General features: G+C 42.0%; 2 protein-coding genes across 2 annotated transcripts in view; both read left to right on the forward strand.

The window, feature by feature from the left end:
* muc13b (mucin 13b, cell surface associated) lies at positions 1 to 6,367 on the forward strand. The gene is made up of 12 exons (XM_062378711.1): positions 1 to 136; positions 1,067 to 1,558; positions 1,734 to 1,856; positions 2,064 to 2,173; positions 2,592 to 2,653; positions 2,797 to 2,963; positions 3,456 to 3,584; positions 3,680 to 3,725; positions 3,970 to 4,007; positions 4,563 to 4,650; positions 4,959 to 5,217; positions 5,439 to 6,367. Exons 1-12 carry the CDS (start codon positions 82 to 84, stop codon positions 5,679 to 5,681), a joined length of 1,812 nt encoding a protein of 603 aa, XP_062234695.1. The 5' UTR covers positions 1 to 81; the 3' UTR covers positions 5,682 to 6,367.
* Positions 6,368 to 8,218: 1,851 nt separating this feature from the next.
* Positions 8,219 to 22,872, forward strand: part of lrp2b (low density lipoprotein receptor-related protein 2b) — a 31,391-nt gene continuing 16,737 nt past the window's right edge. The window contains exons 1-38 of the mRNA XM_062414304.1: positions 8,219 to 8,285; positions 9,040 to 9,150; positions 9,295 to 9,417; positions 9,904 to 10,020; positions 10,164 to 10,274; positions 10,707 to 10,823; positions 11,363 to 11,479; positions 11,746 to 11,889; positions 12,333 to 12,449; positions 12,655 to 12,783; positions 13,024 to 13,193; positions 13,301 to 13,524; positions 13,676 to 13,882; positions 13,977 to 14,179; positions 14,260 to 14,400; positions 14,582 to 14,791; positions 14,920 to 15,112; positions 15,226 to 15,351; positions 15,479 to 15,609; positions 15,869 to 16,006; positions 16,272 to 16,550; positions 16,644 to 16,883; positions 16,999 to 17,121; positions 17,232 to 17,348; positions 17,620 to 17,997; positions 18,206 to 18,451; positions 18,607 to 18,815; positions 18,901 to 19,085; positions 19,171 to 19,399; positions 19,547 to 19,724; positions 19,898 to 20,026; positions 20,176 to 20,342; positions 20,430 to 20,573; positions 20,780 to 20,889; positions 21,050 to 21,227; positions 21,345 to 21,558; positions 22,203 to 22,439; positions 22,535 to 22,726. Coding sequence (XP_062270288.1) covers positions 8,219 to 8,285; positions 9,040 to 9,150; positions 9,295 to 9,417; positions 9,904 to 10,020; positions 10,164 to 10,274; positions 10,707 to 10,823; positions 11,363 to 11,479; positions 11,746 to 11,889; positions 12,333 to 12,449; positions 12,655 to 12,783; positions 13,024 to 13,193; positions 13,301 to 13,524; positions 13,676 to 13,882; positions 13,977 to 14,179; positions 14,260 to 14,400; positions 14,582 to 14,791; positions 14,920 to 15,112; positions 15,226 to 15,351; positions 15,479 to 15,609; positions 15,869 to 16,006; positions 16,272 to 16,550; positions 16,644 to 16,883; positions 16,999 to 17,121; positions 17,232 to 17,348; positions 17,620 to 17,997; positions 18,206 to 18,451; positions 18,607 to 18,815; positions 18,901 to 19,085; positions 19,171 to 19,399; positions 19,547 to 19,724; positions 19,898 to 20,026; positions 20,176 to 20,342; positions 20,430 to 20,573; positions 20,780 to 20,889; positions 21,050 to 21,227; positions 21,345 to 21,558; positions 22,203 to 22,439; positions 22,535 to 22,726 — 6,451 coding nt within the window. The remainder of the gene's footprint in view (positions 8,286 to 9,039; positions 9,151 to 9,294; positions 9,418 to 9,903; positions 10,021 to 10,163; positions 10,275 to 10,706; positions 10,824 to 11,362; positions 11,480 to 11,745; positions 11,890 to 12,332; positions 12,450 to 12,654; positions 12,784 to 13,023; positions 13,194 to 13,300; positions 13,525 to 13,675; positions 13,883 to 13,976; positions 14,180 to 14,259; positions 14,401 to 14,581; positions 14,792 to 14,919; positions 15,113 to 15,225; positions 15,352 to 15,478; positions 15,610 to 15,868; positions 16,007 to 16,271; positions 16,551 to 16,643; positions 16,884 to 16,998; positions 17,122 to 17,231; positions 17,349 to 17,619; positions 17,998 to 18,205; positions 18,452 to 18,606; positions 18,816 to 18,900; positions 19,086 to 19,170; positions 19,400 to 19,546; positions 19,725 to 19,897; positions 20,027 to 20,175; positions 20,343 to 20,429; positions 20,574 to 20,779; positions 20,890 to 21,049; positions 21,228 to 21,344; positions 21,559 to 22,202; positions 22,440 to 22,534; positions 22,727 to 22,872) is intronic.

Below are 22,872 nucleotides of genomic sequence, written 5' to 3' on the forward strand. Positions count from 1 at the left end.
TCAGGTTGTTGGACACCCAAGCCTCTTGCACGCACAACCCTCTCTGGCTTTCTGAATTTGAGGTGAATTTTACTTTTTCCAATGGCTGGAAAATACCACTTGTTTTTGGTTCTGTGGTTCGTTGTGGGCTGTCTTGGTAAGTTACCCAAGATTTTAAAACTTATAATCCTCCTTAAAGTCTTACTACGTTTATATATTTCTGATATATGGGGTGAGGCTCAGATTATCTTGGATATGTGTATCAGTCGTAGAGTAGTTCCTATAATTGAGGGAGAATTATTGAACAAATCCAATCTTTTTAAAGATTTAAATGAAATTTAAAGATACCAGTGATGAACAACCTCTTGTACAAGCCTTTCATCTGTCTCCCTTATAATAATGTTATATTTTATTATCATATATTATTATATATATTTGCTGTTGATCAAGACTAAACCCAAGCTGTGGTGTCCAATGCTTTTTTGCCTGTTAGAAGTTTTTCTAACAAGTTCGGTCTCTTCCTTTTACCGCCCTTCTTTTTTTAATTTCCAAACTTGGTCAAAATCCAGACATTGACTTATTCAACAGTCACAATAAACGCGTTTGTCCTCACAGCGATTGTTGGTGCACACACTAACAAATGTAAATATTTAACTAGTGTGTAAATGCAGACGATCTGACCTTACCTGATGACCCTCTTATCCTGCCTTCCTAGTGAAAGATATTCCAACCAAGTTAGTCTATAATGGTTATTGCAACTGAAATGGGCAAGTTCAAAATTTGCTTTGAATAAAGTTTTTTTTTTGTGGGGTACATATGAATTGACCTAATTTGAATTAAATACCTTATTTTCCCCTTGTCTTGTATCTTCATTAAATTTGAGAAAATAAAATGAACATACATGTAACAATGTGTATTCTATTTATGTATGTATAGGTATATGTATTTTGTGTTTCCTTTAAGTAAAAGACTTTGATTGTGATTCTTGGTTGCCAGATGTGGAGACCAGTTAAACTGACATGATGGATGTTGTAGTAGAGTTAATTTTCCTTGTTATTTATTTTGATTGTGCCTATTTTGACAACAGCAGCTGCAGTTGATGTAACGGATGCACCAGGTTCAACGTCAGTAGCTCCAACAGAAGCACCAGTTTCAACGTCAGTAGCTCCAACAGCAGCACCAGTTTCAACGTCAGTAGCTCCAACAGCAGCACCAGGTTCAACGTCAGTAGCTCCAACAGAAGCACCAGTTTCAACGTCAGTAGCTCCAACAGCAGCACCAGGTTCAACGTCAGTAGCTCCAACAGCAGCACCAGGTTCAACGTCAGTAGCTCCAACAGCAGCACCAGGTTCAACGTCAGTAGCTCCAACAGCAGCACCAGGTTCAACGTCAGTAGCTCCAACAGCAGCACCAGGTTCAACGTCAGTAGCTCCAACAGCAGCAACAGGTTCAACGTCAGTAGCTCCAACAGCAGCAACAGGTTCAACGTCAGTAGCTCCAACAGCAGCACCAGGTTCAACGTCAGTAGCTCCAACAGCAGCAACAGGTTCAACGCCAGTACCTCCAACAGCAGAACCAGGTTTGGTTGGTTTATCTTACGATGGTTCAGACTTCAACACAAACACTAGTTGCCTGAGCTAAAGAGCCTACAGTCAAATACACCAGTATCCCATCTGACCCTTTTCTCTGGACCCCAGCATTCGTTGGTTTGGGAGTTCTCACAATGCTGTTTGTGTTTTCCTTTGACTTTTAAGATCCTTGTCAACCGAACCCATGTGGCCGAGGAAGCACCTGTGCAGTGCGTGCCAATCAAACCTTTGTCTGCTTGTGCTCGACCGGTGATAACTACAATTATGACAGCCAAGTTTGTGTGAAAGGTAAGTAAGTGGTCGCAAACCACAACCACGAAGTTGTCAAGCTATGCGAAAGAGACTGAATAAAAACGCAGACGGCAATTAACTGCTCAGGGCATCTTGGACCGAAGCTGCATTTCTCCACAATGGAATGTGGAACTGTTGTTTTAAATATACGGTTATGACATGAAAAACATGCATATGTTTCATACATGTTTTTTTCTGTTTCAGCCAAAGTTTTCCCTGGACAACTTTCCCTGCCGAAATTAACCTATAAGGAAAGCTTTGAAAACACTCAATCACCCGAATTTAAAGAAGCTGCACAAAGTATTACTAATGAGGTAATCAATCGGTTAATCTCCTATCTTGGTGTTGCTCTGCTGATATTTTTAAGAGCTAGGGCTGGGAACACAATGTGTGCCTGTCGCTTGTATGTTTTAATTCCCTTTATCACCTTGCTCACCATGCATTGTTGAGTTATTTTGTACATACACACATTCGTCATTGACTGAGATACATGTATATAGAGCACACGCACAGTGTGCATCTACCCTCTGATGCTTTTAATTTATTTAAGTCCATCTTCGAGACAAACAGCTCTTTGTGGCTCATTGTGATCATGTGGTGCAGTAGTCATTAGAGCCAGTACAGAATGCCAGCTGTATGGAGAAAAAATACATAAAGAGTACATTGGATTTATTAAAGTGGCTGTGTATTCCCAGTAAGACCTAAAACATGTATTTCCTTTCTTCCACACAGGTGTCAAAGCGATTCAATCCAGACAAGGATGGGTTCTCTGATGTTCTAGTGCTCTCACTCCAGTAATTCTCCCAATGACAATGCTATTCACCAATGGTTTTGTCCATCTATCTAGAAACATACTTCTTACAGTACATTTAACAGTATATTGCGCCCAATAATTGCAGAATACATTCGTCAGTAAGTGGGATTTGTGTCCATGCAGGAGGTCTTCACCGAGCAGAGTTGGATCAGTGAGAAATGGCGGGGTCAATGCATCAATAGAGATCATCTTCAGCGCGAGTTCTACCATCACAACAAGTGAAGTTACAAGTGTGGTGAAAGATGCTGTTCAATGTGAAGGTTGCCTACTGGCAGGTGGAGCTTTCAAAGGTAAGTTAATGACATGAATCTAGTATGTTCGTCTGATCGTTATCAAGTTTGATGTGTCTGCAAGTAGTGCACCCCCGGAAAGGTTTGAACAGTTTGGATTCATTCTGTCCTACATGGAAACCGTGTTTATTCCCAGATTTGACGGTTGCCCTGTGAAACTCAAAACTCTCTGTTGCTTTAATGTTCAAACAACTACACCTTGTTTATTTAGTGGCCTGTTGGATAGTGCTGTTCAGTGCTCAGCCGTAACATGAGGAGGTGCATTGTGGACAAATAGATTTGACACACTGTTTTAGAAATACCAAATGTATTTGTTTCAGGGTTAGAAATGCACTTGATGCATTAATGGGATTTCTCAACTGGGTCACAGCATACTGTACATTTCTGTCCTCACTTCATATCATGTTGTTATTTCTTATTTTTGTGTATTTTTGCACTCACTTGAGTAAGGTTTGCTGAGGAAGAATCTTTTTGTGTTTCCTATCAATAAAGAGACCGATTTATGCGCTGCGGAACCCTGTGATGAGTTGACTACCACTTGCTCTACAGTAGATGGAAGATTTTATTGTAACTGTACGGAAACCTACGTCAAGACGAACTTCAGTGACACAATGTGCATTGGTAAGGACATTGAGAGAGAGAGAGAGAGAGAGACAGAGAGAGAGAGAGAGAGAGAGAGAGAATAATCTAATCTACTCATTTCTATATATTTGCAGCTTGTCCCGATGGGCAGTATGCAGTGGGTTCTAGCTCTTGTGAAGCGTAAGTTCTAAAAATGACATAACACATTCTGAAAATGTCACACTTTCCATCTACCAGCATATTTTTCTCCAACTCTCTATTCCATCCCAACTACCTACCTACCTTCCTTCCTTCCTTCCTTCCTACCTTCCTTCCTGCCTGCCTACCTACCTTCCTTCCTACCTTCCTACCTACCTACCTACCTACCTACCCATATCCATGTTTGCATAGATGCATTAAATAAACCATTCTTCTTATCTTTCAGCTGCAATTTTGGTTATTCTGGTTTGAACTGCAAAGAACGTGAGTATACAGTATGTATTAGACAATGAGGGCAAAAACAACAACAACAACAATTACATAACAATGACAAGGCACAATAATCCCCTTGAATTCAATGAAGTTGAACACACTTACGAAAATCAGATGTTTCAGTAATCTTGATTACAAATATGCAAAATAACACAACCTGCTTGTCATGTTTGTAACACATCTGAACACAATAGCCCCCTGATGACATCATGATGATGGAGAAGTATCAACGTTTTACTCTGGACCACAGACTCTGCACTTTTTTACCTTTTCAGACCTTTTACATGAACAAAAACCTATAGAACACGAGCTGAGAGAAAAAATGTGAAGGCATCATATGTCTCCTTTAACCTCACTTCTCTCTAACTCCCCATCACCAGTTGTTGTTTCTCCTGACAAGCGTCTGCCGTCAGGTCCAATTCACTCAAGACACTTAATCTGGAGTCACATTATTTTTTGGGATACCTGCGAACATTTGCACGACCCTTCATGGTTCCTGTCCTCGATTTCGATTTCATAACTGTCCATCTCACTGTGTTTTATTAGACTGGAAGCTGGCACTGGTTATCGTTGGCTCGGTGCTCGGGGGCCTGCTGCTCATCACACTCATCCTTCTGCCCATCCTGGCACTGAGGTGAGGCTCTTATCTGTGCACTCTCTCACTCCCCTTCAATCATTTATGCCTCCGTCATGCCCTTGTCTCACTCGCGTTACACATTAACCTTTATTTAACCGGGTTAATTATGAACCTTTGTTTAACGCTGACATGGTAGCAAGTCATTTTCAATGTGCGTCACTTTATTTTATACATTAACACATTGTGTGAATAATTTGAGTTGAGGAAAAACCCAGTTAACTAAATGGTCAATACAGACTGAAAGACATTCATGTGATAACAGTGATAGTAGACAATGATATATGCCCTTTTTTAAATCTTGGTAGATCCTCCAAGAAGAAGAGCAAACATGAAGACATCGGGAAACCTTATGTCAGTCACTTTCCTGCCAAGTCACCAATGGCTAATGGTAACGGCAGCTACGCTAACAGCCAGATGCCCTCACATCATGGGTCAGGCTATGAAGGTGCTGGGGTGCCCAAGATCCCACGAGCAACAACCAACAGCAACTGGGACCGCAGGACCAACCTGGAGATGACACCTAGCAACAGCCGGCAAAACCTGGTCCCTATGGGCAGTAACTCGGTGAGCATGGTGATGGGGGAGGGTAGTTTGGGTAAAGTATGAACGGTTTGTAGCAATTTTCTTGAAGGATGGAGAGAGAGAACCAAATGAAACCACATTTAGATTCACTAGATCCAGATTTTTATTTGGATCTGCACCAAATGCAATAAGAGAAGACCAAAGATATACTGTACACGCTTGATTTTACAATTCACTCATAAGAATAATGTTCTTTTCATTAGCGGCTGTACGACGACGAAGATGACATGAACTCATACACAAGACCCCAGAGCAACCTCTATGCACCTGCACCTGCACGTCCACAGAGCAACCTCTATGCACCTACACCTGCACGTCCACAGAGCAACCTCTATGCACCTACACCTGCACGTCCACAGAGCAACCCATACGCCCAGAGTCGACCTCAGAGCAACCCGTACGCTTCGAACCAGGGCCAGAACAATCCTTACTACCAGCAAAGGTAGAAAGGATGACGAACCCAAAAGGTTCATGACATTTACCCAGATCGAGACCTTCTTCTGACCAATCATAAGCTGTCATGAATCATTCCTCTCTGTCCTCGAACTAATCTTCTATGAAAATTTGGGGTGTGAGAAACATCAACGATCTTTTTAAATGTTTCTCAATATTATTTACTATGAGCCGATTAAACTATTTCCTTTTCAACATCATCTAACTGAAATGACATTGGACCAGAAGTGGATACTTTTAAATTAGGAGCTGTTTATGAGCAGCTAATCTCTCCTGTTGCCAATGAGTTTACAAATAATTGTTTTGTATTTTTGTGGGTTTGTACTGAGTATAGTTTCTTTGCAAATGTTATTTTTTGAGACAAGTTTTCTTTCGTTCCAATAAAACCTTTGAGTTCTAACCCTAACCCTTCACATATTTCAACATAATTTGTGTAAGATGTTTACGACATTGAAATAGATTTATGTTCTATTTTGTAACATATATTCATGACTGAGTGATCTCAATTATATGAATTAAAAAGCGATATTTAGAAGTAATATTTATTTTTCCTTTGTAAATCATTATATCCTTATGATATTTCATTTCATTTAACCATAAAATGATTTTTAAAAGTATCTAAACCACAAAATGTGTACATAGATTTAACATTACTTTGAAATAAAGGGATTCCCACTTCTTTTGTTGTCTCACACATTCTTTACCTGAAGAAATACTAACGAGTCCTTTTGCCGGTTTAACGTTACGCGTTAAAGGTTGACAGTTATACTAAAATAAACAAATAATTCCTGTTTACCCAGGATATATTTGATTTAAACAAATGGTAGTTAAAGCAAGAAGGTAAATTCAATATTCAAAAGCTCTGCTGTTCCCAAGACGGTGTCTTTTTTGGTTTCACCACTAGAGGGAGCCAAAGTCTAACACTTTTTGCAAATGATACAAGGCTGACAAATAATACACAATAATGCACTACATAAGGGTTTGTGTGTCCACAGGATTTAGGAACCTCACGGGGGACAAATATGTTGGGTTGAGTCTTTTAATGGCATTTGAAAAAAAAAAGTTAAAATAATCGTTGATCTGCAATTTTACCAACGTCATTCCTTCATTAACACGCAACAACAGAAACAGGGTGCCTGGTTATTTGAGTTATTTTACTGACACAAACAATATAACATTTGGGTCTCACCAATGTATAAAGCATTTGTATACAGGACATTAGAAGAAGCAGAAACAAAAACAGTATGTATTAAAAAGTATGATCATTATTTACATAGAATCTCTATAGATTCTCTTATTTTACAAAACTGAGGACTCTCTAATATCTCAACCAGCTAAAAACATGAGTTCCAGGAATCAATGATCTGTGCTGCAGGAATTTAACATATGATCTGATGAGCCGTTGCTGTGGCCCCCGACAGAGCAGATCCACATATTAACTGTCTTAGCTTCAGCTTTTAGTTTTGTGAAGAGTACAAGACTTTTCAACAGGCCTTCACTAGTCCAGCAAATTGCCAAAAGCAGTTTGTGATACATTTTTCGCTTAATTCTTTCAGTAACAACCGTGACCATTTCTTGCGAAGTACTAGCTCTCGTTTCTTCTGCACAATAAACCGATTAAGCAACGTTTAAGGTCACACATTGTAAACGCACAATAAAGAAGCCAGCAGAGGCTGCAAGTCATTTAATAAGTGTCAATATGACATTGTAATGTTGCACACTTTTTTGATAATAAAGTCTTACTCACACTTCCCATAATGCAAATGCTTTTAATGCATTCAAAACCTGATGCTTTTATAAAGATACCTATGTGGCTGACTAATATTGTCCACTACAACCTTCTCTGTGTACAGCTACACAGGATATCTATCTATCACAGGTTTTTATGGTTACAATTCATTAAATATGTACCACACACACCCTGGTACCATATTTGTGGCCATAATGAACTTCATATGTATAGATTTGTATATCCCTCCATACTCTACGCTATATATAACTATAAAATCATCAGTTATAATTTGTGTTCTTGTGAAAATCCAATGAAGGGCTGGTGAAAATCCCTCATGATCACATTTGATGAGGAATTCATGTAATGAAGTAAATACATCATGGCATATGTGTTAAAATGAACCTTTATTTTGTATGTGGATGTATAAATAAAGTAAAAAGCACTAAAGTCTGTTTTATCCCCGGGATTTAACTAAAGAGATGTTAACTACTTGCCTCACTGTTACACAAAAATGAGTAGTTACTTTTTCTTGCTGATGTAGACAACATACCAACAACAAAAAGTTAATCTTAGATGAAGTTTATGTAAAAGCAGAAAGCCATAAAAAGCCAAATTACTCCCATGTCACATTGTTGGTCTGCTGTTTCCTCCAGGTCATACGACATCTCAATCCCACAGGCACAGTCCTGCTCCTGCTCCTCTGGATTAAGGATGCAGATTTAGATTGAGTGGACACACTTTATATTAAACAAACTCCTGAACACCAGAGAAGAGAGGAGGACGGTTGATTATTGAACGATGGCCTTTGATGGTCTTCATCTTCTGTCTTTTCTACTGCTGTCCCAAGGAATCCACCTTTCTCAAGGTACGTGTTGACCTTCAAACAAAACATTTTCTAATGTCCAATCTGTTAGGATGCAAATGAAAAATATTGCAAGTAGAAGATTATAATTTGTGGGACTTTTTCCAATTTTACTAAAATTAGTTTAAATGGAATTAACCTTTGATTGTTCCCTTTAATATTTTGGGCTGCACAGAAACGTTTCAGAGATTTACTCTCAAAAGAGTTTTAACAAGTCTGATGAAACTAAATCTTAGAATTATTGATTATCTTAATTACTTTTAACTTTCGAATCAATTTACTGACATGTGATGTAAAGATATTGTTTACAAGGTAACCCTCTGCCTCCTAAACTATCTTGGCATAGTGATGAATATCCTGTAATAATGCCATTGGAGTTTAGCATTACTTTGTAGTCATCTCAAAGTTTTCATGTGGTGGTAAGAATTACATTTTTTTATTGGGTCCTAACTGTCCACAATAATCTGTCTCATATGATTTCCTGAATTCTCTCAGGTCAAAGGGTGGACTCTTCTTTCAAGGTGAAGAATTAACTACCCTTTAAACCTCAAATCACATGATTTGAGGTTTAAAAAGCTGCATCTCTCATAAAGATAGTAACTCATTTGTCAAGGAAACAGTAAAATATTCTTTCTTTTCACCCAAGGGACATCACACATTTGAAAGCATTTTGGACGATGTTGAACCAGGACAAGAGCACATAACACCAATTCAAACATAAATGGTGACTTTTTGCCACTGCGTGTGATTTCTGCAGGAAGCTGTGGAAGCGCTGAGTTTCAGTGCAGCAGTGGACAGTGTATAAACGTAGCCTGGAGGTGTGATGGAACCAAAGACTGCAGAGACGACTCGGATGAGCTAAACTGTCGTGAGTATTACAACCAGTCGTTGAAAGCATGCACAGTGGCCACCAAGCAAATCGTTTATGAGAATCCAGTGTTTCGGGGATTTTGGATATCCACCAGATTATGTGACTGATAAAGGGGAAACTTTTCAATTGTTCTGTTGGCAGCAAGTCCGTCGTGCACCTCACAGCAATTCAAATGTGTGACAAGTGGTGAATGCATCTCATTGGGATTTGTCTGCGATGGAGAGGAGGACTGCACCGATGGCTCGGACGAACAAAGAAGCTGTGGTACGCTGATTGATTGATGCTGACTGTTAACATACCTGTGATCTAAAAATCCTGATGATAAACTCTGTGCATATATGAGCACAAGTTTACAGGCAACCATAGTGAACAAGAGTTCAACCACTAGGTGGGCACATCATCCCAGTTTGAAACTGAAGCTATAGGATATTCATTGAGTTCAATTTAAACTTTATTTACAGGCCTGTAATCAAATGTTAACCAAAACAGAAGAAAAAATGGGGCCAAACTTAACGAGATACGTCCTTTTCGTGGTTTATAAAAAAAAAACAACCTTGTGGGTCAAGGTTTTACTGTTTTTATATCCTCGTTTGTTTTTGTTAATTGCTTTCCATTTCAGAAAGACAAACAAATGAACCTATATTAGAGAATCGAGAATCTGGCCTGTACTCATTCTGTTAACTGAAAGTATAATTTTCCTGCATCATAGCATTTCTCTAAACCATCCCCACTCATATGCTCTTGGTTTAGGGGGAAGGACCTGCAGCTCGGACCAGTTCACATGCCAGGAGGGCCAGTGTATCCCAGTTAGCTACAGATGTGACCACGTGAAGGACTGTGTGGACAACTCTGATGAGAACAGCTGCAGTAAGACTTCTACTGGGAACTGAACACACTGAACCGTACATACTGGACATGCTTTTTCATTCCTCTAATATCTTGTTGTTGAAGACCTCTTGTTCAATAAGAACCATTATGTTGGTATTAAAATATGTTTGTTTTTTGTGCAGACTACCCTCCTTGCACTGAGAAGACTTGTGCTAACGGGGCCTGTTATAGCAACTCTCAGCACTGCAACGGACGGCAGGACTGTCGAGACGGCTCTGATGAATTCAACTGCAGTGAGTTGAGCTTGATGGAATTAGAGCTGATAAAAAATGATCTATTCTGCATTACTTCCTATCCCAAACAAAAGTGTTATAGTTTATGAAATTACGGTTGAGGTGCACTGAGACAATGACTGACAAAAATTACTTAACCCAGATTTATACATCTCCGGATTCCCCCCAATAAATTGCTGCAAGTTTGAACTGTAGACATTACATAAAGATAATTTATTATAGACTCATTTGGAAGTTTATTAGTCAAATTAATGAAGCGTAATTTGATTTTAAATTTGATCAAGTTGTGGGCCATGTTCTGTTCAGGGTTATCTAAGCTATTCGTACAAATTGAGGTTGCTTTAGTTGAGCTAGTGAGATCCAGTTTGATTTCCAGTGGGTTTCAATAACTGACAGGTTGTTTGTAAATGTCTTCACTCTGTTGGTTTTCAGCGACTCAGCACTGCCCCATCCACCAGTATCAGTGTTCAAATGGCTACTGTATTCCAATGTCCTTTGTATGTGACCACTGGGACGACTGTGGGGACAACAGTGATGAACAAGACTGTGGTAAGGATGACGACCCGACCCGACAGACAATGTACAGGCCTTTTTTGATTTCTACAGTTAACAATCAATTGAAATAAATGTGCTACAACCCATAAGACGTATCAGTGATGAACTGATGAAGTTTCCTCATGAAAAGCCCAAACTGTGATCCAAACATTAAAGTTAGTATTGATAATGCTAAACCGGAATTTACTATTCTGTTGATATATGTATAATTTACAGCTTAAAATGAATGAATGAACTTTACGTTACTTTAAAGGTTCAGTGTGTAGAATGTAGTGACATCTAGTGGTGAAGTTGCATGTTGCATGTCTCTGTAGAGAGGACCAGCTCCTGATGTAAACATGAAGTATGTAAAAATAAACATTAATTTGTACAATTTAGATGAAACACACCAGTGAAAACATCACCAGGACTGTTTAATATTTAATTTCTGACAAATCACCTAAATCGTACACACTGGACCTTTAACGTTAGATTGACGGATTGAAGGAGATGGTTAAGAATTAAACACGAGTAAATGTGACTTCCTTCATCAGCGTATCCGAGCTGCAGCGGCAACGAGTTCACGTGTTCCAGCGGTCGCTGTATTCCTCAGAAGTGGGTGTGCGACAAGTTCAACGACTGTGGGGACTACAGTGATGAGAAAGGATGTGGTGAGAGAACTTGTCCTTGAGGGTGAACTATTACCTAGAACAGGAACATTTGGTACAACATGAAGATTTATTTACAGCATTGCACAAATGAAAAATTAATCGAAAATAGAAAGAAATAAACACAAACAAAATACTTGGAGCAGTTTGGACAATTGTTTCGAATCAACTCCTCAAAGGCTAGAAACCTTTTTTTTTGGCATCAATTAAAAAGTAGCCCGTGGAAATTTTTAAGAAATCATAATCACAAGTGTTACTGGGGTTTTCAGACAGCAACTCTCGAGACTGTTACCCTGGTGAGTGGGGATGCCCGGGCTCTACAGAATGTGTACCAGTGGGCAAAGTGTGCGACGGCAAACCCGACTGTCCCGGAGGAACAGACGAGAACAACTCCACCGCACAGAAAACCTGCAGTAAGTCACACTTCTTCACATAATACTGCTGCCATGTGTGACTATTTTCATTTCTCTTTAGTCTTTACGCTGACTGTTAAAAAGACCTGATCAGAGGAAACCAGGAGGACTGAATTCAAATGAGCTGAATTAACTGTTGTTGTAAAAAGAGATGTAGTCGAACGTAGGCTGCTGCACGTGCCTCACTTTGATAGGACTATAAATGCAGGAGCACGGGTTTAGACGTTATGGCCGTATAATACCCATGTTTGTTGGATGTCAGCTGTCCAGACAGTAATTATAACCTTTCCTTCCTTATCGCCGCCCTCACACCTGACTTAACACGATCATTTACTGGTGGCTGTCAGGTGGTTCTGATAATGTTCTGCCATGATAATGATCACAGTAGAAACCTGAAGGGATCTGACCTCAATTTAACTAGGATGCTCACATTTCACACACAGGCCTTGATCGCTGCTCCACCCTGAGCTGTGAGTTCTTCTGCCACCCATCTCCTGAGGGAGGCGCTTGCTACTGCCCTGATGGTTTCGTTGTAGCCAATGACAGTCGTTCCTGTGTCGGTACGTTTCTTTTTCATATTTATCTACAGTTTCTGTGTCATCGGTCGCAGTCGATTCTCAGATAACAAGAGCTCACGCAGTTTTAGAAAAGCTTCATAAACATTGAATACGTTCCCTTGCTCAAGAAACTAAAATCACCATCTTTATTTTAATGTCCAAATAACGTTTTGATAATCCTCACCCTATGCCTGTTTCTATTGCCCAGACTATAACGACTGTCAGATCTGGGGGATCTGTGACCAGCTTTGTGAAGATCGTCCTGGGACACATCACTGTAGCTGCGCCGGTGGATACTTCCTGGAGCAGGGTCATATCTGCAAAGCCAATATATCAGGTACAGAGTTTATACAATATCTTTGTGCTGCTGCTATCGATTGAGTAAAGATAGTACGTGACATATTTAAGAAGACGCTAACATGTAAACCCTGATGTGTTGTACAAGCGCACAAATGCATTTACTAAAAGTTAAATTTTTCTCATGTTTAACAATAACACAAGTGGGTTTTCTGTGTGTTTATGTACCTTTACTAAAAAAACGAATTCACCGCTGAAGTCTAGTGTGTGTGTTTTCCAGCTGGACTACCACAGCTCATTTTCACAAACGGGGGAGAAGTGATGATGGCAGATATCCACGGACGCCTCGTCAGAACTCTGGTGCCGTCTCAGGGCAAAGGTTATGCTGTGGGCGTGGCCTACCATTCGCGCAGTGACATTATTTTCTGGAGTGACACTTATACCGAAAAGGTATACTGAAATGTAGCAGTTATAAGTAGTGTTCTCGACAAAAAACGTCCTGTTGAAGCAAGACCGAGATCCTCTGAGACTCATTCCAAACTCTTTCTTTCTTTTAGGTGTATTCTACCAACTATAATGGGGGAAACATCAAGGAGGTTCTGGCAGTCTCGGTCAATAATGTCCAGAACCTCGCTGTGGACTGGATCAACTTCAAACTCTATGTCCTAGAGGCCATGGTGGAGCGTATCGACATGTGTGACTACGATGGAGACAATCGGGTCACACTGGTGGCTGAAAACCTGCACACGCCACATGGACTCGCCCTGGACCCCACAGTGGGGTGAGTTTAAAAGCTTTTAGTCTTGGTATCAGCTTAGAATCAGCTTAGAAATGCAGATGTCAAATGAATCTGATTAATGTATTACTTATTATCGTCAGAGATTTTTACTGGCATTGTGTAGCATCATTTCATGTCTGTTCTTTGTCTGCAGCTACATGTTCTTCACAGACAAGGGCACCAGCACTGAGCAGGTGAAGCTGGAACGTGCCTTCATGGATGGCAGTAATCGCTTGGAGCTGGTGAAGATTAGACTCGGCACTCCGACAGGAATTACTCTGGATATCGTCAATCGGAGGGTCTACTGGTCTGACAGCCACTTTGACACCGTGGAGACTGTCACCTACAGTGGGCTGGACAGGTAAAGGTTGAAGATTTGAGGAAGTAACTTTCAGAAACATTGCGTCCATGTTGTATTCTGCTCGATGGCCATTCTCTGGTGTTGCTGTTTCCAGGAAAATTGTCCTTAATGGTGGAACCCAGGCTCCGCATCCTTTTGGAATTGCTGTGTTTGAAGACCACGTGTTCTTCACTGACTGGACCAAGATGGGTGTGGTGAGAGCCAACCGGTTCAACGGCAGCAACCCTTCACTTCTCTATCGGACCGCGCAGAAGCCGGGTCATGTTGTTGTCTCTCACCCTGTCCTGCAACCTGTTGGTGAGGAAGTGCACCTCTCACCTGAAAGGTCTTTCTTCTTCACTGTTCACTGAAATGACCACACCTGTCGTGTCTTGCAGTGATGAACCCATGTGGCAAACACAACGGCGGCTGTCAGCACATTTGTGTCTTGACTCACCGCTCCGACAATGAGGGACTTGGCTTCCGCTGCAAATGTCGCCACGGGTATGACCTTCAGCCAGACCGTCACACCTGCTTTAGTAAGGCTTCTTTTGGTTTAAACAATAATGTACAGTGTTATATAATATCTTTCCTTCTCAAATATGATCTCAAATCAACAATTTATTTACAAGAAACAGTAAAACCTGCAGGGGTCGTACATATGATCACATTCAGAGAGTCTGATTCCCTGCCAGTCACCACTGTCCCTCCTTCAAACAGAGGTGAAGGACTACTTGCTGGTGGCCACCTCTCTTGCGGTGCGGGGAATCCCACTGAACATTTCCCTCCAGGAGGACGTCATCCTGCCTCTCCACGGGCTTGGGAGTTCCTTCTCTGGTTCTGCTGTCGAGTTCGACGGCAAAGAGGAGGCAATTTTCTACAATGACAGGTCCAAGGGACTTATCTATAAGTCAAACCTCAACGGGACTGGTGAGTTTTTGCGGCATATATGTAATGAAACACCAATGCTTAAACCACACAATGCTAAAAGCTACACATTGTTATCATCATCCTTTAGGACCCATCTCACTGTGGTGATTTTCTTTGTGCATTGTCAGTCCAACAGATTTTGACAGGCTACAGAGTGGGAGTAGTTGATGCCATGGCTTATGACTGGACCTCCAATGTTTTGTTTTGGACCACAAGCTCTTACAAGACGGTGGTGGCCCTCAATGTCAAAGACAAGTCCAGACGAGACATTGTGACGGGCCTGAGGAACCCGAAGGGAATCGCAGTGCATCCTAGTGCTGGGTGAGTGCTCAAAGTTATCAGGCGTATATACATTTCAGTCTTTTAATGGTTGCACATAAGTACATTGAGATAAACAAATCTGTCGTCCAACGTGTCCCCTCACATGTTGACAGCTACTTGTTCTGGTCTGACTGGTACCGTCCAGCGGTCATCATGAGGGGCTTCACTGACGGCAGCAATGCTGTTCCTCTGGTCAACACGACACTGGGATGGCCATACGGGCTCTCTGTGGACTACGTGTAAGATTCAGAGTGAAACACTGATCGATTCCTGCAAATGATTTAGAGCAAGAAATATTATAATGAATTTTGAATGGACCCTCCCTTTAAATGAACTGATGAATTGCTTGTGACTGGTCTTCGACAGGATGGACAGGGTGTACTGGGTGGATTCCCTCTTGGACCAGATTGGTCACATTAGCATCCAAGGCTATGACAGACAGGTGTTTACCAATATCGGCCAGATCACTCAACCCTTCTCTCTGACTATTTACTCAGGTTGGTTCCTCACTCTCTCCTCATATGCTGCTGCTTTTGTCAAAGTAAAACCTAAACTTTATTACAAAAGTCGTTCTTCTACTTTTAACAAACAACACATGTTCACACAGCGGGAAGATAATGAAATGCATATTCCACTTATTGTGCACTTTCTGAAATGACTTTATTACAGCTCACAAACATTTATTATATTTTGTGAAAGTGTATCATTTTCTCAGTTCCTTTATACCACTGTCTTCTCCATCTATTTTCAACATAGATTACCTGTACGTGTCTGACACACGGACCAGAGGAATATTCGAGATGAGGAAGAGGGATGGAGGCGGAAACATCATGATCAGACAAGGAGTCACTGGGATCATGAATGTTAAGGCCTACACAGCCGACCTTCACAGCAGTAAGTTCACACACTGGAGTCCAACACTCCCTCCCTACAGTAACTGAGGTTAGGTAAAGGCCAGAACTGTGACAGGTTAGATAACTGGGAACACGAACTGGATCAAGAGGGTATGACAGCTGTTAAGCGGGGAGAGAATTAATAAAAAAGATCATATTCATATTGCATGTGTCAAACAATGACTGCAGGTCCAGGGCCTTAGTTGAGCAGGTAGATATCGTAATCTATGAAAACCCACTGACCCTCTCCATCATCCTCCCGACAGCGTTAACCAGCCGGTGCAATGTGGTGGCCAACGGGCGGTGCAGCCACTTCTGTTTCCCAACCCCCTCCTTCAATCGAGTGTGCGGCTGTCCATACGGCATGAAACTCCAGGCCAACCAGAGGGACTGCATCAAGGACGATTCCGTCATCCCACCCGACAACATCTGTGGGGACAACTCCTTCGAGTGTGACGAAGGACGTTGCCGGCCCAACTCCTACCGCTGTGATGGGGTCTTCGACTGCATAGATAAGAGTGATGAGGCCAACTGCACAGATACAGGTGGATCTCTCAAAAACCCTATGAGGATTAGGAGAATTATTGAGTAAAGACAAATGTATTAATCCAAGTACCTGCCTCTTATGTCTTTACCAGGAGCGACCTGCTCTCCACAAGCATTCACCTGCAACAATAAGCACTGCATCCTCACCGGTTGGCGTTGTGACGGCATGGATGACTGCGGCGATGGTTCTGATGAGAATAACTGTCCCACTCATCTTCCCACCACCTGCACAGCCGACTTCTTCACCTGCGATAACAGCAGGTGTATTTCTAAACTGTGGCTGTGTGACGGTGACAACGACTGTGGCGACGGCTCTGATGAACGAGGCTGCAGTAAGTCTGCGGCCGTCAGCCCATTATCATTTCAGACTTTATGAGATTGCACTTCATGTTATTCTACACGTTTTTAAAGATACTGAAAAATCGCTGTTATATCTGTGATTGGCAGATTCAACCATCACTACATGCCCCCCAACTTACTTCCTGTGCCCCGACCACCGCTGTATCTTCAACTCCTACGTCTGCGATGGGGACCAGGACTGCTTTGATGGATCTGATGAGAAAAACTGTGGTATAGGAATAACTATAACGTCACAGTTTATGTCGATTGTTTATGTCTAACAGAGATATCTTTGTCTTTACTTATCTTTTCCCTCTTCTTTCCTTCTTCTTCATTTTAAGAGTTTTCCTGTGCCTCCTTTGAGTTTGCCTGTGCCAGCGGGGACCAGTGTGTCAATACGATATATCAGTGTGATGGGGTGTTTGACTGCAGGGACCATTCGGATGAGCGAGACTGTCGTAAGCTGACAACACAGACTTTGACTATATATTTAAAAAAACGATCATGAAAGATTGCACCACTTGACATTCTGATTTATTTCCATTATTACCATTATTATTAACAATGACCTTTTACTTTAATTTTATTGGTTTGTAACGTGATTCATGTGAATCAATGCAATCGAATACATATTACACCTCTCTCTTGTTTTTCAGATTTCTGTTTCTGTAAATCACTGAAATGTTTCACTGCAGTTTCAATCATTTAAAATGTCTTTGGACCCGACAGCCACTCGAGGACCAGGCCTCTGCCACAACGATGAGTTCCAGTGCCAGGCCGATGGGTTCTGTGTACCAGGCGAGTGGGAGTGTGACGGACATCCAGACTGTGAGGACGGATCAGACGAACACAACTCCTGCCCACCTACCACTTGCGGATCCAGCAACTTCCAGTGCACCAACAAAATGTGCATCCCGACAATTTGGCTGTGCGATGGTGACAATGACTGTCGGGACATGAGCGATGAACAGAACTGCCCCACTCCTCCTTTCAGTTGTCCATCCGGCCAGTGGCAGTGCCCCACTGACCTGGCGTGCATAGACTTGGACAAGGTGTGCAACGGACAGAGGGACTGTCCCAACGGAGCAGACGAGTCACCAATCTGCAGTGAGTTTTCTGTCTTGCATTATCGTGCGATATGTCTTTCAGTCACTTCAACATAATCACAAAGGATATCTTTCAAAACAAAAAATAAGAACTTCATGAAGGTGGCAGAATGTGACACTTAATTGACAGAAATCAAATAAAAGCAAAAGTCGCTAACAATAAATGCAGCTTGTTCCTCACTAACTCAATGTTATGTCCGTTCATGAAGACCAAGATGATTGTGTGCTGAACAACGGGGGCTGCAGTCATGACTGTGTCCAAGGACCTTTTGGGGCTCAGTGCACGTGTCCTTCAGGACTTCAACTCAACGACTCCAAGACCTGTGAGGACATCAACGAGTGTCTGATCCCTGGTTTCTGCAGCCAGCAGTGCTACAACGAGAGAGGGAGCTTCCGGTGCTACTGCTCGGATGGTTACCTCCTTGAGCCCGATGGACGCACCTGCAAAGCTGCCGGTAAACAGCAAGCGTCACAATTCAATAAATGCAGCATAAACAGGAAGTTAAAATAAGTGATAACATAGTAATACACTAATACAGTTATATGCTAAATGCAAACACAGCAGTGAGATATGATTCTGGTGTGAAACATTATATTTTTCTGCTTTTAGACCAGCTAGCAGCTATACTCCTGGTTGCTAAGCGTAGCCAGATAATCACCAACCGCATCTATCTGAGACCACCCCTGCTGCATCCAGTGGTCAGCGGTTCAAGCATAGTGACCGTAGACTTTGATCGCGTGACCTCCAAAATCTACTGGGCAGATGCTTCACAGAAGAAGATATGGCGTTCCAACCAGAATGGCACCGACAGACAGGAAGTAAGAGAAATGATCACACAGATGGATTCATTTAAAACTGTGAGACTAGTCTCATGAACGGGATTAAATATGTCTGTTTTTCCAGGTATTCTCCACTGGTTTAATGGTGCCAGAGAGTATAGCTGTGGACTGGGTGGGTCGGAACCTTTATTGGACCGACTCTGTCATGGAGAACATTGAGGTGTCCACTCTGGATGGTCGCTTCCGCAAAGTCCTCCTCACTAAGAACGTCACCAGCCCCCGGGGACTAGTTCTGGACCCTCGCAACTAGTAAAACACGACTTTGAACTTTCAGATTAATCCATGAAATCGTGTCTTTCAACTCTCTTGAGTATTAAACTCTCATTCCTCCCAGCACCAACCTGATGTTCTGGTCAGACTGGGGTCAGAATCCCAGGATTGAGAGGGCCGACATGGACGGATCCATGAGACGAGTCATCGTCAGAACGAAGCTCTACTGGCCCAACGGCCTGGCCCTGGACTACACCACACGCAGGGTCTACTTTGCAGACGCCTACCTCAAATATATTGACTACTGTGACTATGATGGCAACAACCGCCAACAGGTCTTGGCGAGTGACCTGGTGGGTTTAGTTCTATTACGTTTTTTAGGAAGATTAACAAGTCGGTGACAAATCATTAATCAAAATTAAATGATAAATCAAAGTAGTGAAAAAATGTATAGCTTTATACTTTACATTTATACTTTGCATCCCCCCCCCTCGCTCCAGGTTCTCCAGCACCCGCACGGCATGACCATCTTCGAGGACAGCGTCTACTGGTCCGAGCGCTACACCAGCAAAGTGATGAGAACCAACAAGTTCCACGGTGGCAACATCACCACTCTGATGAATGATGTCTTCCAACCAATGGGCATCGTGATGGACCATCCCAACAAACAACCCAGTGGTAATTTTCATTAAGAAGCAAATCTAATTTACTTTCTTGTAGTTTTCTTCATTGTATTTAAATGTTGTGCTAATCCCAACTAAACTAAGTCTTAATTGTGAGCTGCACCTAATCATACACAGATACAAATCTAAAAGTAGGAATTGAAGGTGACAATGTGATTTTGTATTCAGCCCTCAACCCATGCAGAGAACACATGTGCACTCAGCTGTGCCTGCTGTCGGCCCTGAGACCCAGGTACTACACCTGCCACTGTCAGTCGGGCTGGAAGCTGGACGCTGATCGACGCACATGTATCAAAGGTGAGTGTCTACGCTGTATATTATGAAGACGTCTGAATGGAGACTTCTGAATCAATGATGATGAGTCTGTTATAGACTCTAAACAGCTTGAGATCCCTTTGTGTGAGAATTGTCTTCCTCTCATCTCGTGTTGTCCTTTTCTGCTCTAGATAACACTCCCTTCTTGATGGTGGTGAGAGACTCAGTGATTTTTGGAGTCCCTCTGGACCCCGCTGACCCCTCAAACAATGCAATGGCCCCGGTTTCAGGCATCAGCCAGGGGCAGGACATCGACTTTGACGACCAGGAGCAGTTTGTCTACTGGGTGCAGGGCACTGTAAGTGGGGGGCTTAAATTAAAACACTTGTTTCTGGAGCTTTGAGGATGGCTTTGATAACTGTGTCTGATTTTGCTCTGATATCAGGGTTCTATTTGGCGAGTGCAAACCAGTGGTACCAACAGGTCGGAGTTTGCGCCAGCTGCTTTCATGGGCTCACCATCTGGTCTGGCTTTTGATTGGATAAGCCGAATAATGTATTACACCAATCCCACTGTTAAAACCATTGAGGTAAGCACTTTCTGAGACAAGACCAGAGCCCTTTGTTGCAGAAACTATCCTCATAACGTCAAGGTTGGACTAAATAAAAATATTTGTATTTATCTATTATGTTTATTTAAATGTACATGTTATATTTTATTAAATTTCTGTCTCTTGATTTCTGTTTCAATTTTTCATTGTGCAAGTAAATAAACAAAGCTTACAAATTCACTTAGGTAATCCGTGTCGATGGGAACCAGCACTATAGGAAGACCCTCATCACCTCCAATGGCAAACCTGAGGGCGTGGGAGAACCCATTGGAATAGCCTTGGATCCAGCCCGGGGGTAAAGCATCTGTCCACTGAGAAAACTAACTATAAAAAGCTATTTGTTGTCTTATTTCAATTAACTAGCATGGGCGCAAACACTTCTCTTTTTTACAACTGTGTAAATGATGATGTTCAGTTGTTTCTCGTATTTAGACTCTCCAATCTTGTCCCTGCAGGAAATTGTTTTGGACAGACAAGGGGTCGGACAGTGGCGTTCCCCCTAAGGTTGGCAGCTCGGACATGGACGGAGGAAATGTCAGGAACCTCTACACGGGCAACTTGGCGAACATAGGATTCATCTCTGCTGACGTCTCTGTCAGAAAACTGTACTGGGGTGTAGCAGGCTCTGGGGTGGTGTGTACACATACTGGACGTTTTAGTGTTAGCTGTGTTTTATTGATGATGTCGATGTCTATATTTACCTTGGACTTGATTCAAATACATTCAGCAACCTCCTTTCTTTTGGCCCAGATCGAAAGTGGCACCATGGACGGAGTGACCCGGGTGACGGTGGTCAGTGGTCTGTCCCATCCCTGGGGGCTGACGGTCTACCAGAACCACCTCTACTACACAGACCTGGACTTCGAGGTCATTGAGAGGGTGGACAAGGACACCGGTGCCAACATGGTGGTGATGAGGAGTGGCATGTCCGGTCTGCGTGCTCTCAAAGTGCACGCCAGAGACGGTGCGGGATTTACAGATATTTCATTCAGTCGTTGTTGTCTGTCCTTGTGATTTTCATCCTTAATGCTTATTTATTATGCAACAGGTTATTACTGCCAGACTGCCTGTGAGGGAGTGAGCATGATCTTAGTGTCCTCTTCAAGGACACCACACAACAGGGCCACTTATGTTCATATGGCATTTACAGTCCTCATAGATCATTAAAAAAAATGGAAGATTACTTTACTTTAATCAAAATTAGAAACAAGCTTCCGTTCTTGAAGTTTGGGAGATTTCCCTGTCTTCTAAATTCATTGATAAGACACTGGTAATTAAAGAAACTCATACTTTTCATACTCATACTTTTAAATCCCCTTCACACATGCTGATGCAAAATAAATTGACAACACATATTCACTAAAATAGAAATGATAAGAACAATAAACTCTAAATTTTAGGGAGAGAGACAAAACTATTGTTTCATCAAATGTTGCAGAAAATAAATCCAATTTTGCTGAGTTTAGATAATAATAGGTAATAATAGATAATAGAGGATTTTCTCCCCACGTACCAAAAAAATGATAAGAACAGGATTAGGATAAAGTCAGATATGGTGTATTTGAGCGCTGTTTGCCGGTCCAACTTTGTCTTTTATCCTCCACTCAGACTCAGCAGGGACCACCAATGCCTGCAGCTCCAACAACGGGGGCTGTCCTCACCTCTGTCTTCCCAAACCAGACAATCAGAAGACCTGTGCCTGCACCACAGGCTTTATCCCCTCACAAGATGGCTCCCGCTGCGAACAGTATGAATCCTTCGCCATCGTTTCCAGCCCCAACTTCATCCGTGGCTTCCACATAAACAGCTCGGACCACTCGGAGGCAATGGTTCCTGTCGGTGGATGTGTGTTTACTTCATGTTATAATTCTGCTTCCTGCATATTGTCTGTTATTACAAAATAATCAGTTACTACAACTAGTATTTTTCCTCTTTTGAAGCTTCCTACTCCACTAAGGACAAACTGGACCTCCATATTGAATCTGGCTCTATTTTCTGGACTGACAACTCCACCTCCACCTCGTACAGAGGGATCTTTAAAACAAAAACTGATGGAGACGGATACAGCAGTGTCATCACCTCAGGCGTTGGAAAAAGAGGCATTCAGGGCCTCGCAATAGATTGGATTGCAGGTATGAAGCGACTCATCCATCCAACCATCCCTTTATTCATCCATTATCTTAGGAGCAAAAAAAATAATAACGTGTCTTAATTTCCCTAAAAAATAAACATATTTGACCCAGTCAGTCACCTAAGCTGCTGATATTAACGTTCTCTT

The sequence above is a fragment of the Platichthys flesus genome, chromosome 20 (assembly GCF_949316205.1).
Source record: "Platichthys flesus chromosome 20, fPlaFle2.1, whole genome shotgun sequence".
NCBI lineage: Eukaryota > Metazoa > Chordata > Actinopteri > Pleuronectiformes > Pleuronectidae > Platichthys > Platichthys flesus.

Excerpts from the sequence above, each read along its gene's own strand:
- muc13b (XM_062378711.1), top strand. The coding sequence starts at position 82 with ATGGCTGGAAAATACCACTTGTTTTTGGTTCTGTGGTTCGTTGTGGGC. Across the intron at positions 2,964-3,455 it reads GGCAGGTGGAGCTTTCAAAG|AGACCGATTTATGCGCTGCG; the intron begins GTAAGTTAATGA and ends CTATCAATAAAG. Across the intron at positions 4,008-4,562 it reads TGGTTTGAACTGCAAAGAAC|ACTGGAAGCTGGCACTGGTT; the intron begins GTGAGTATACAG and ends GTGTTTTATTAG.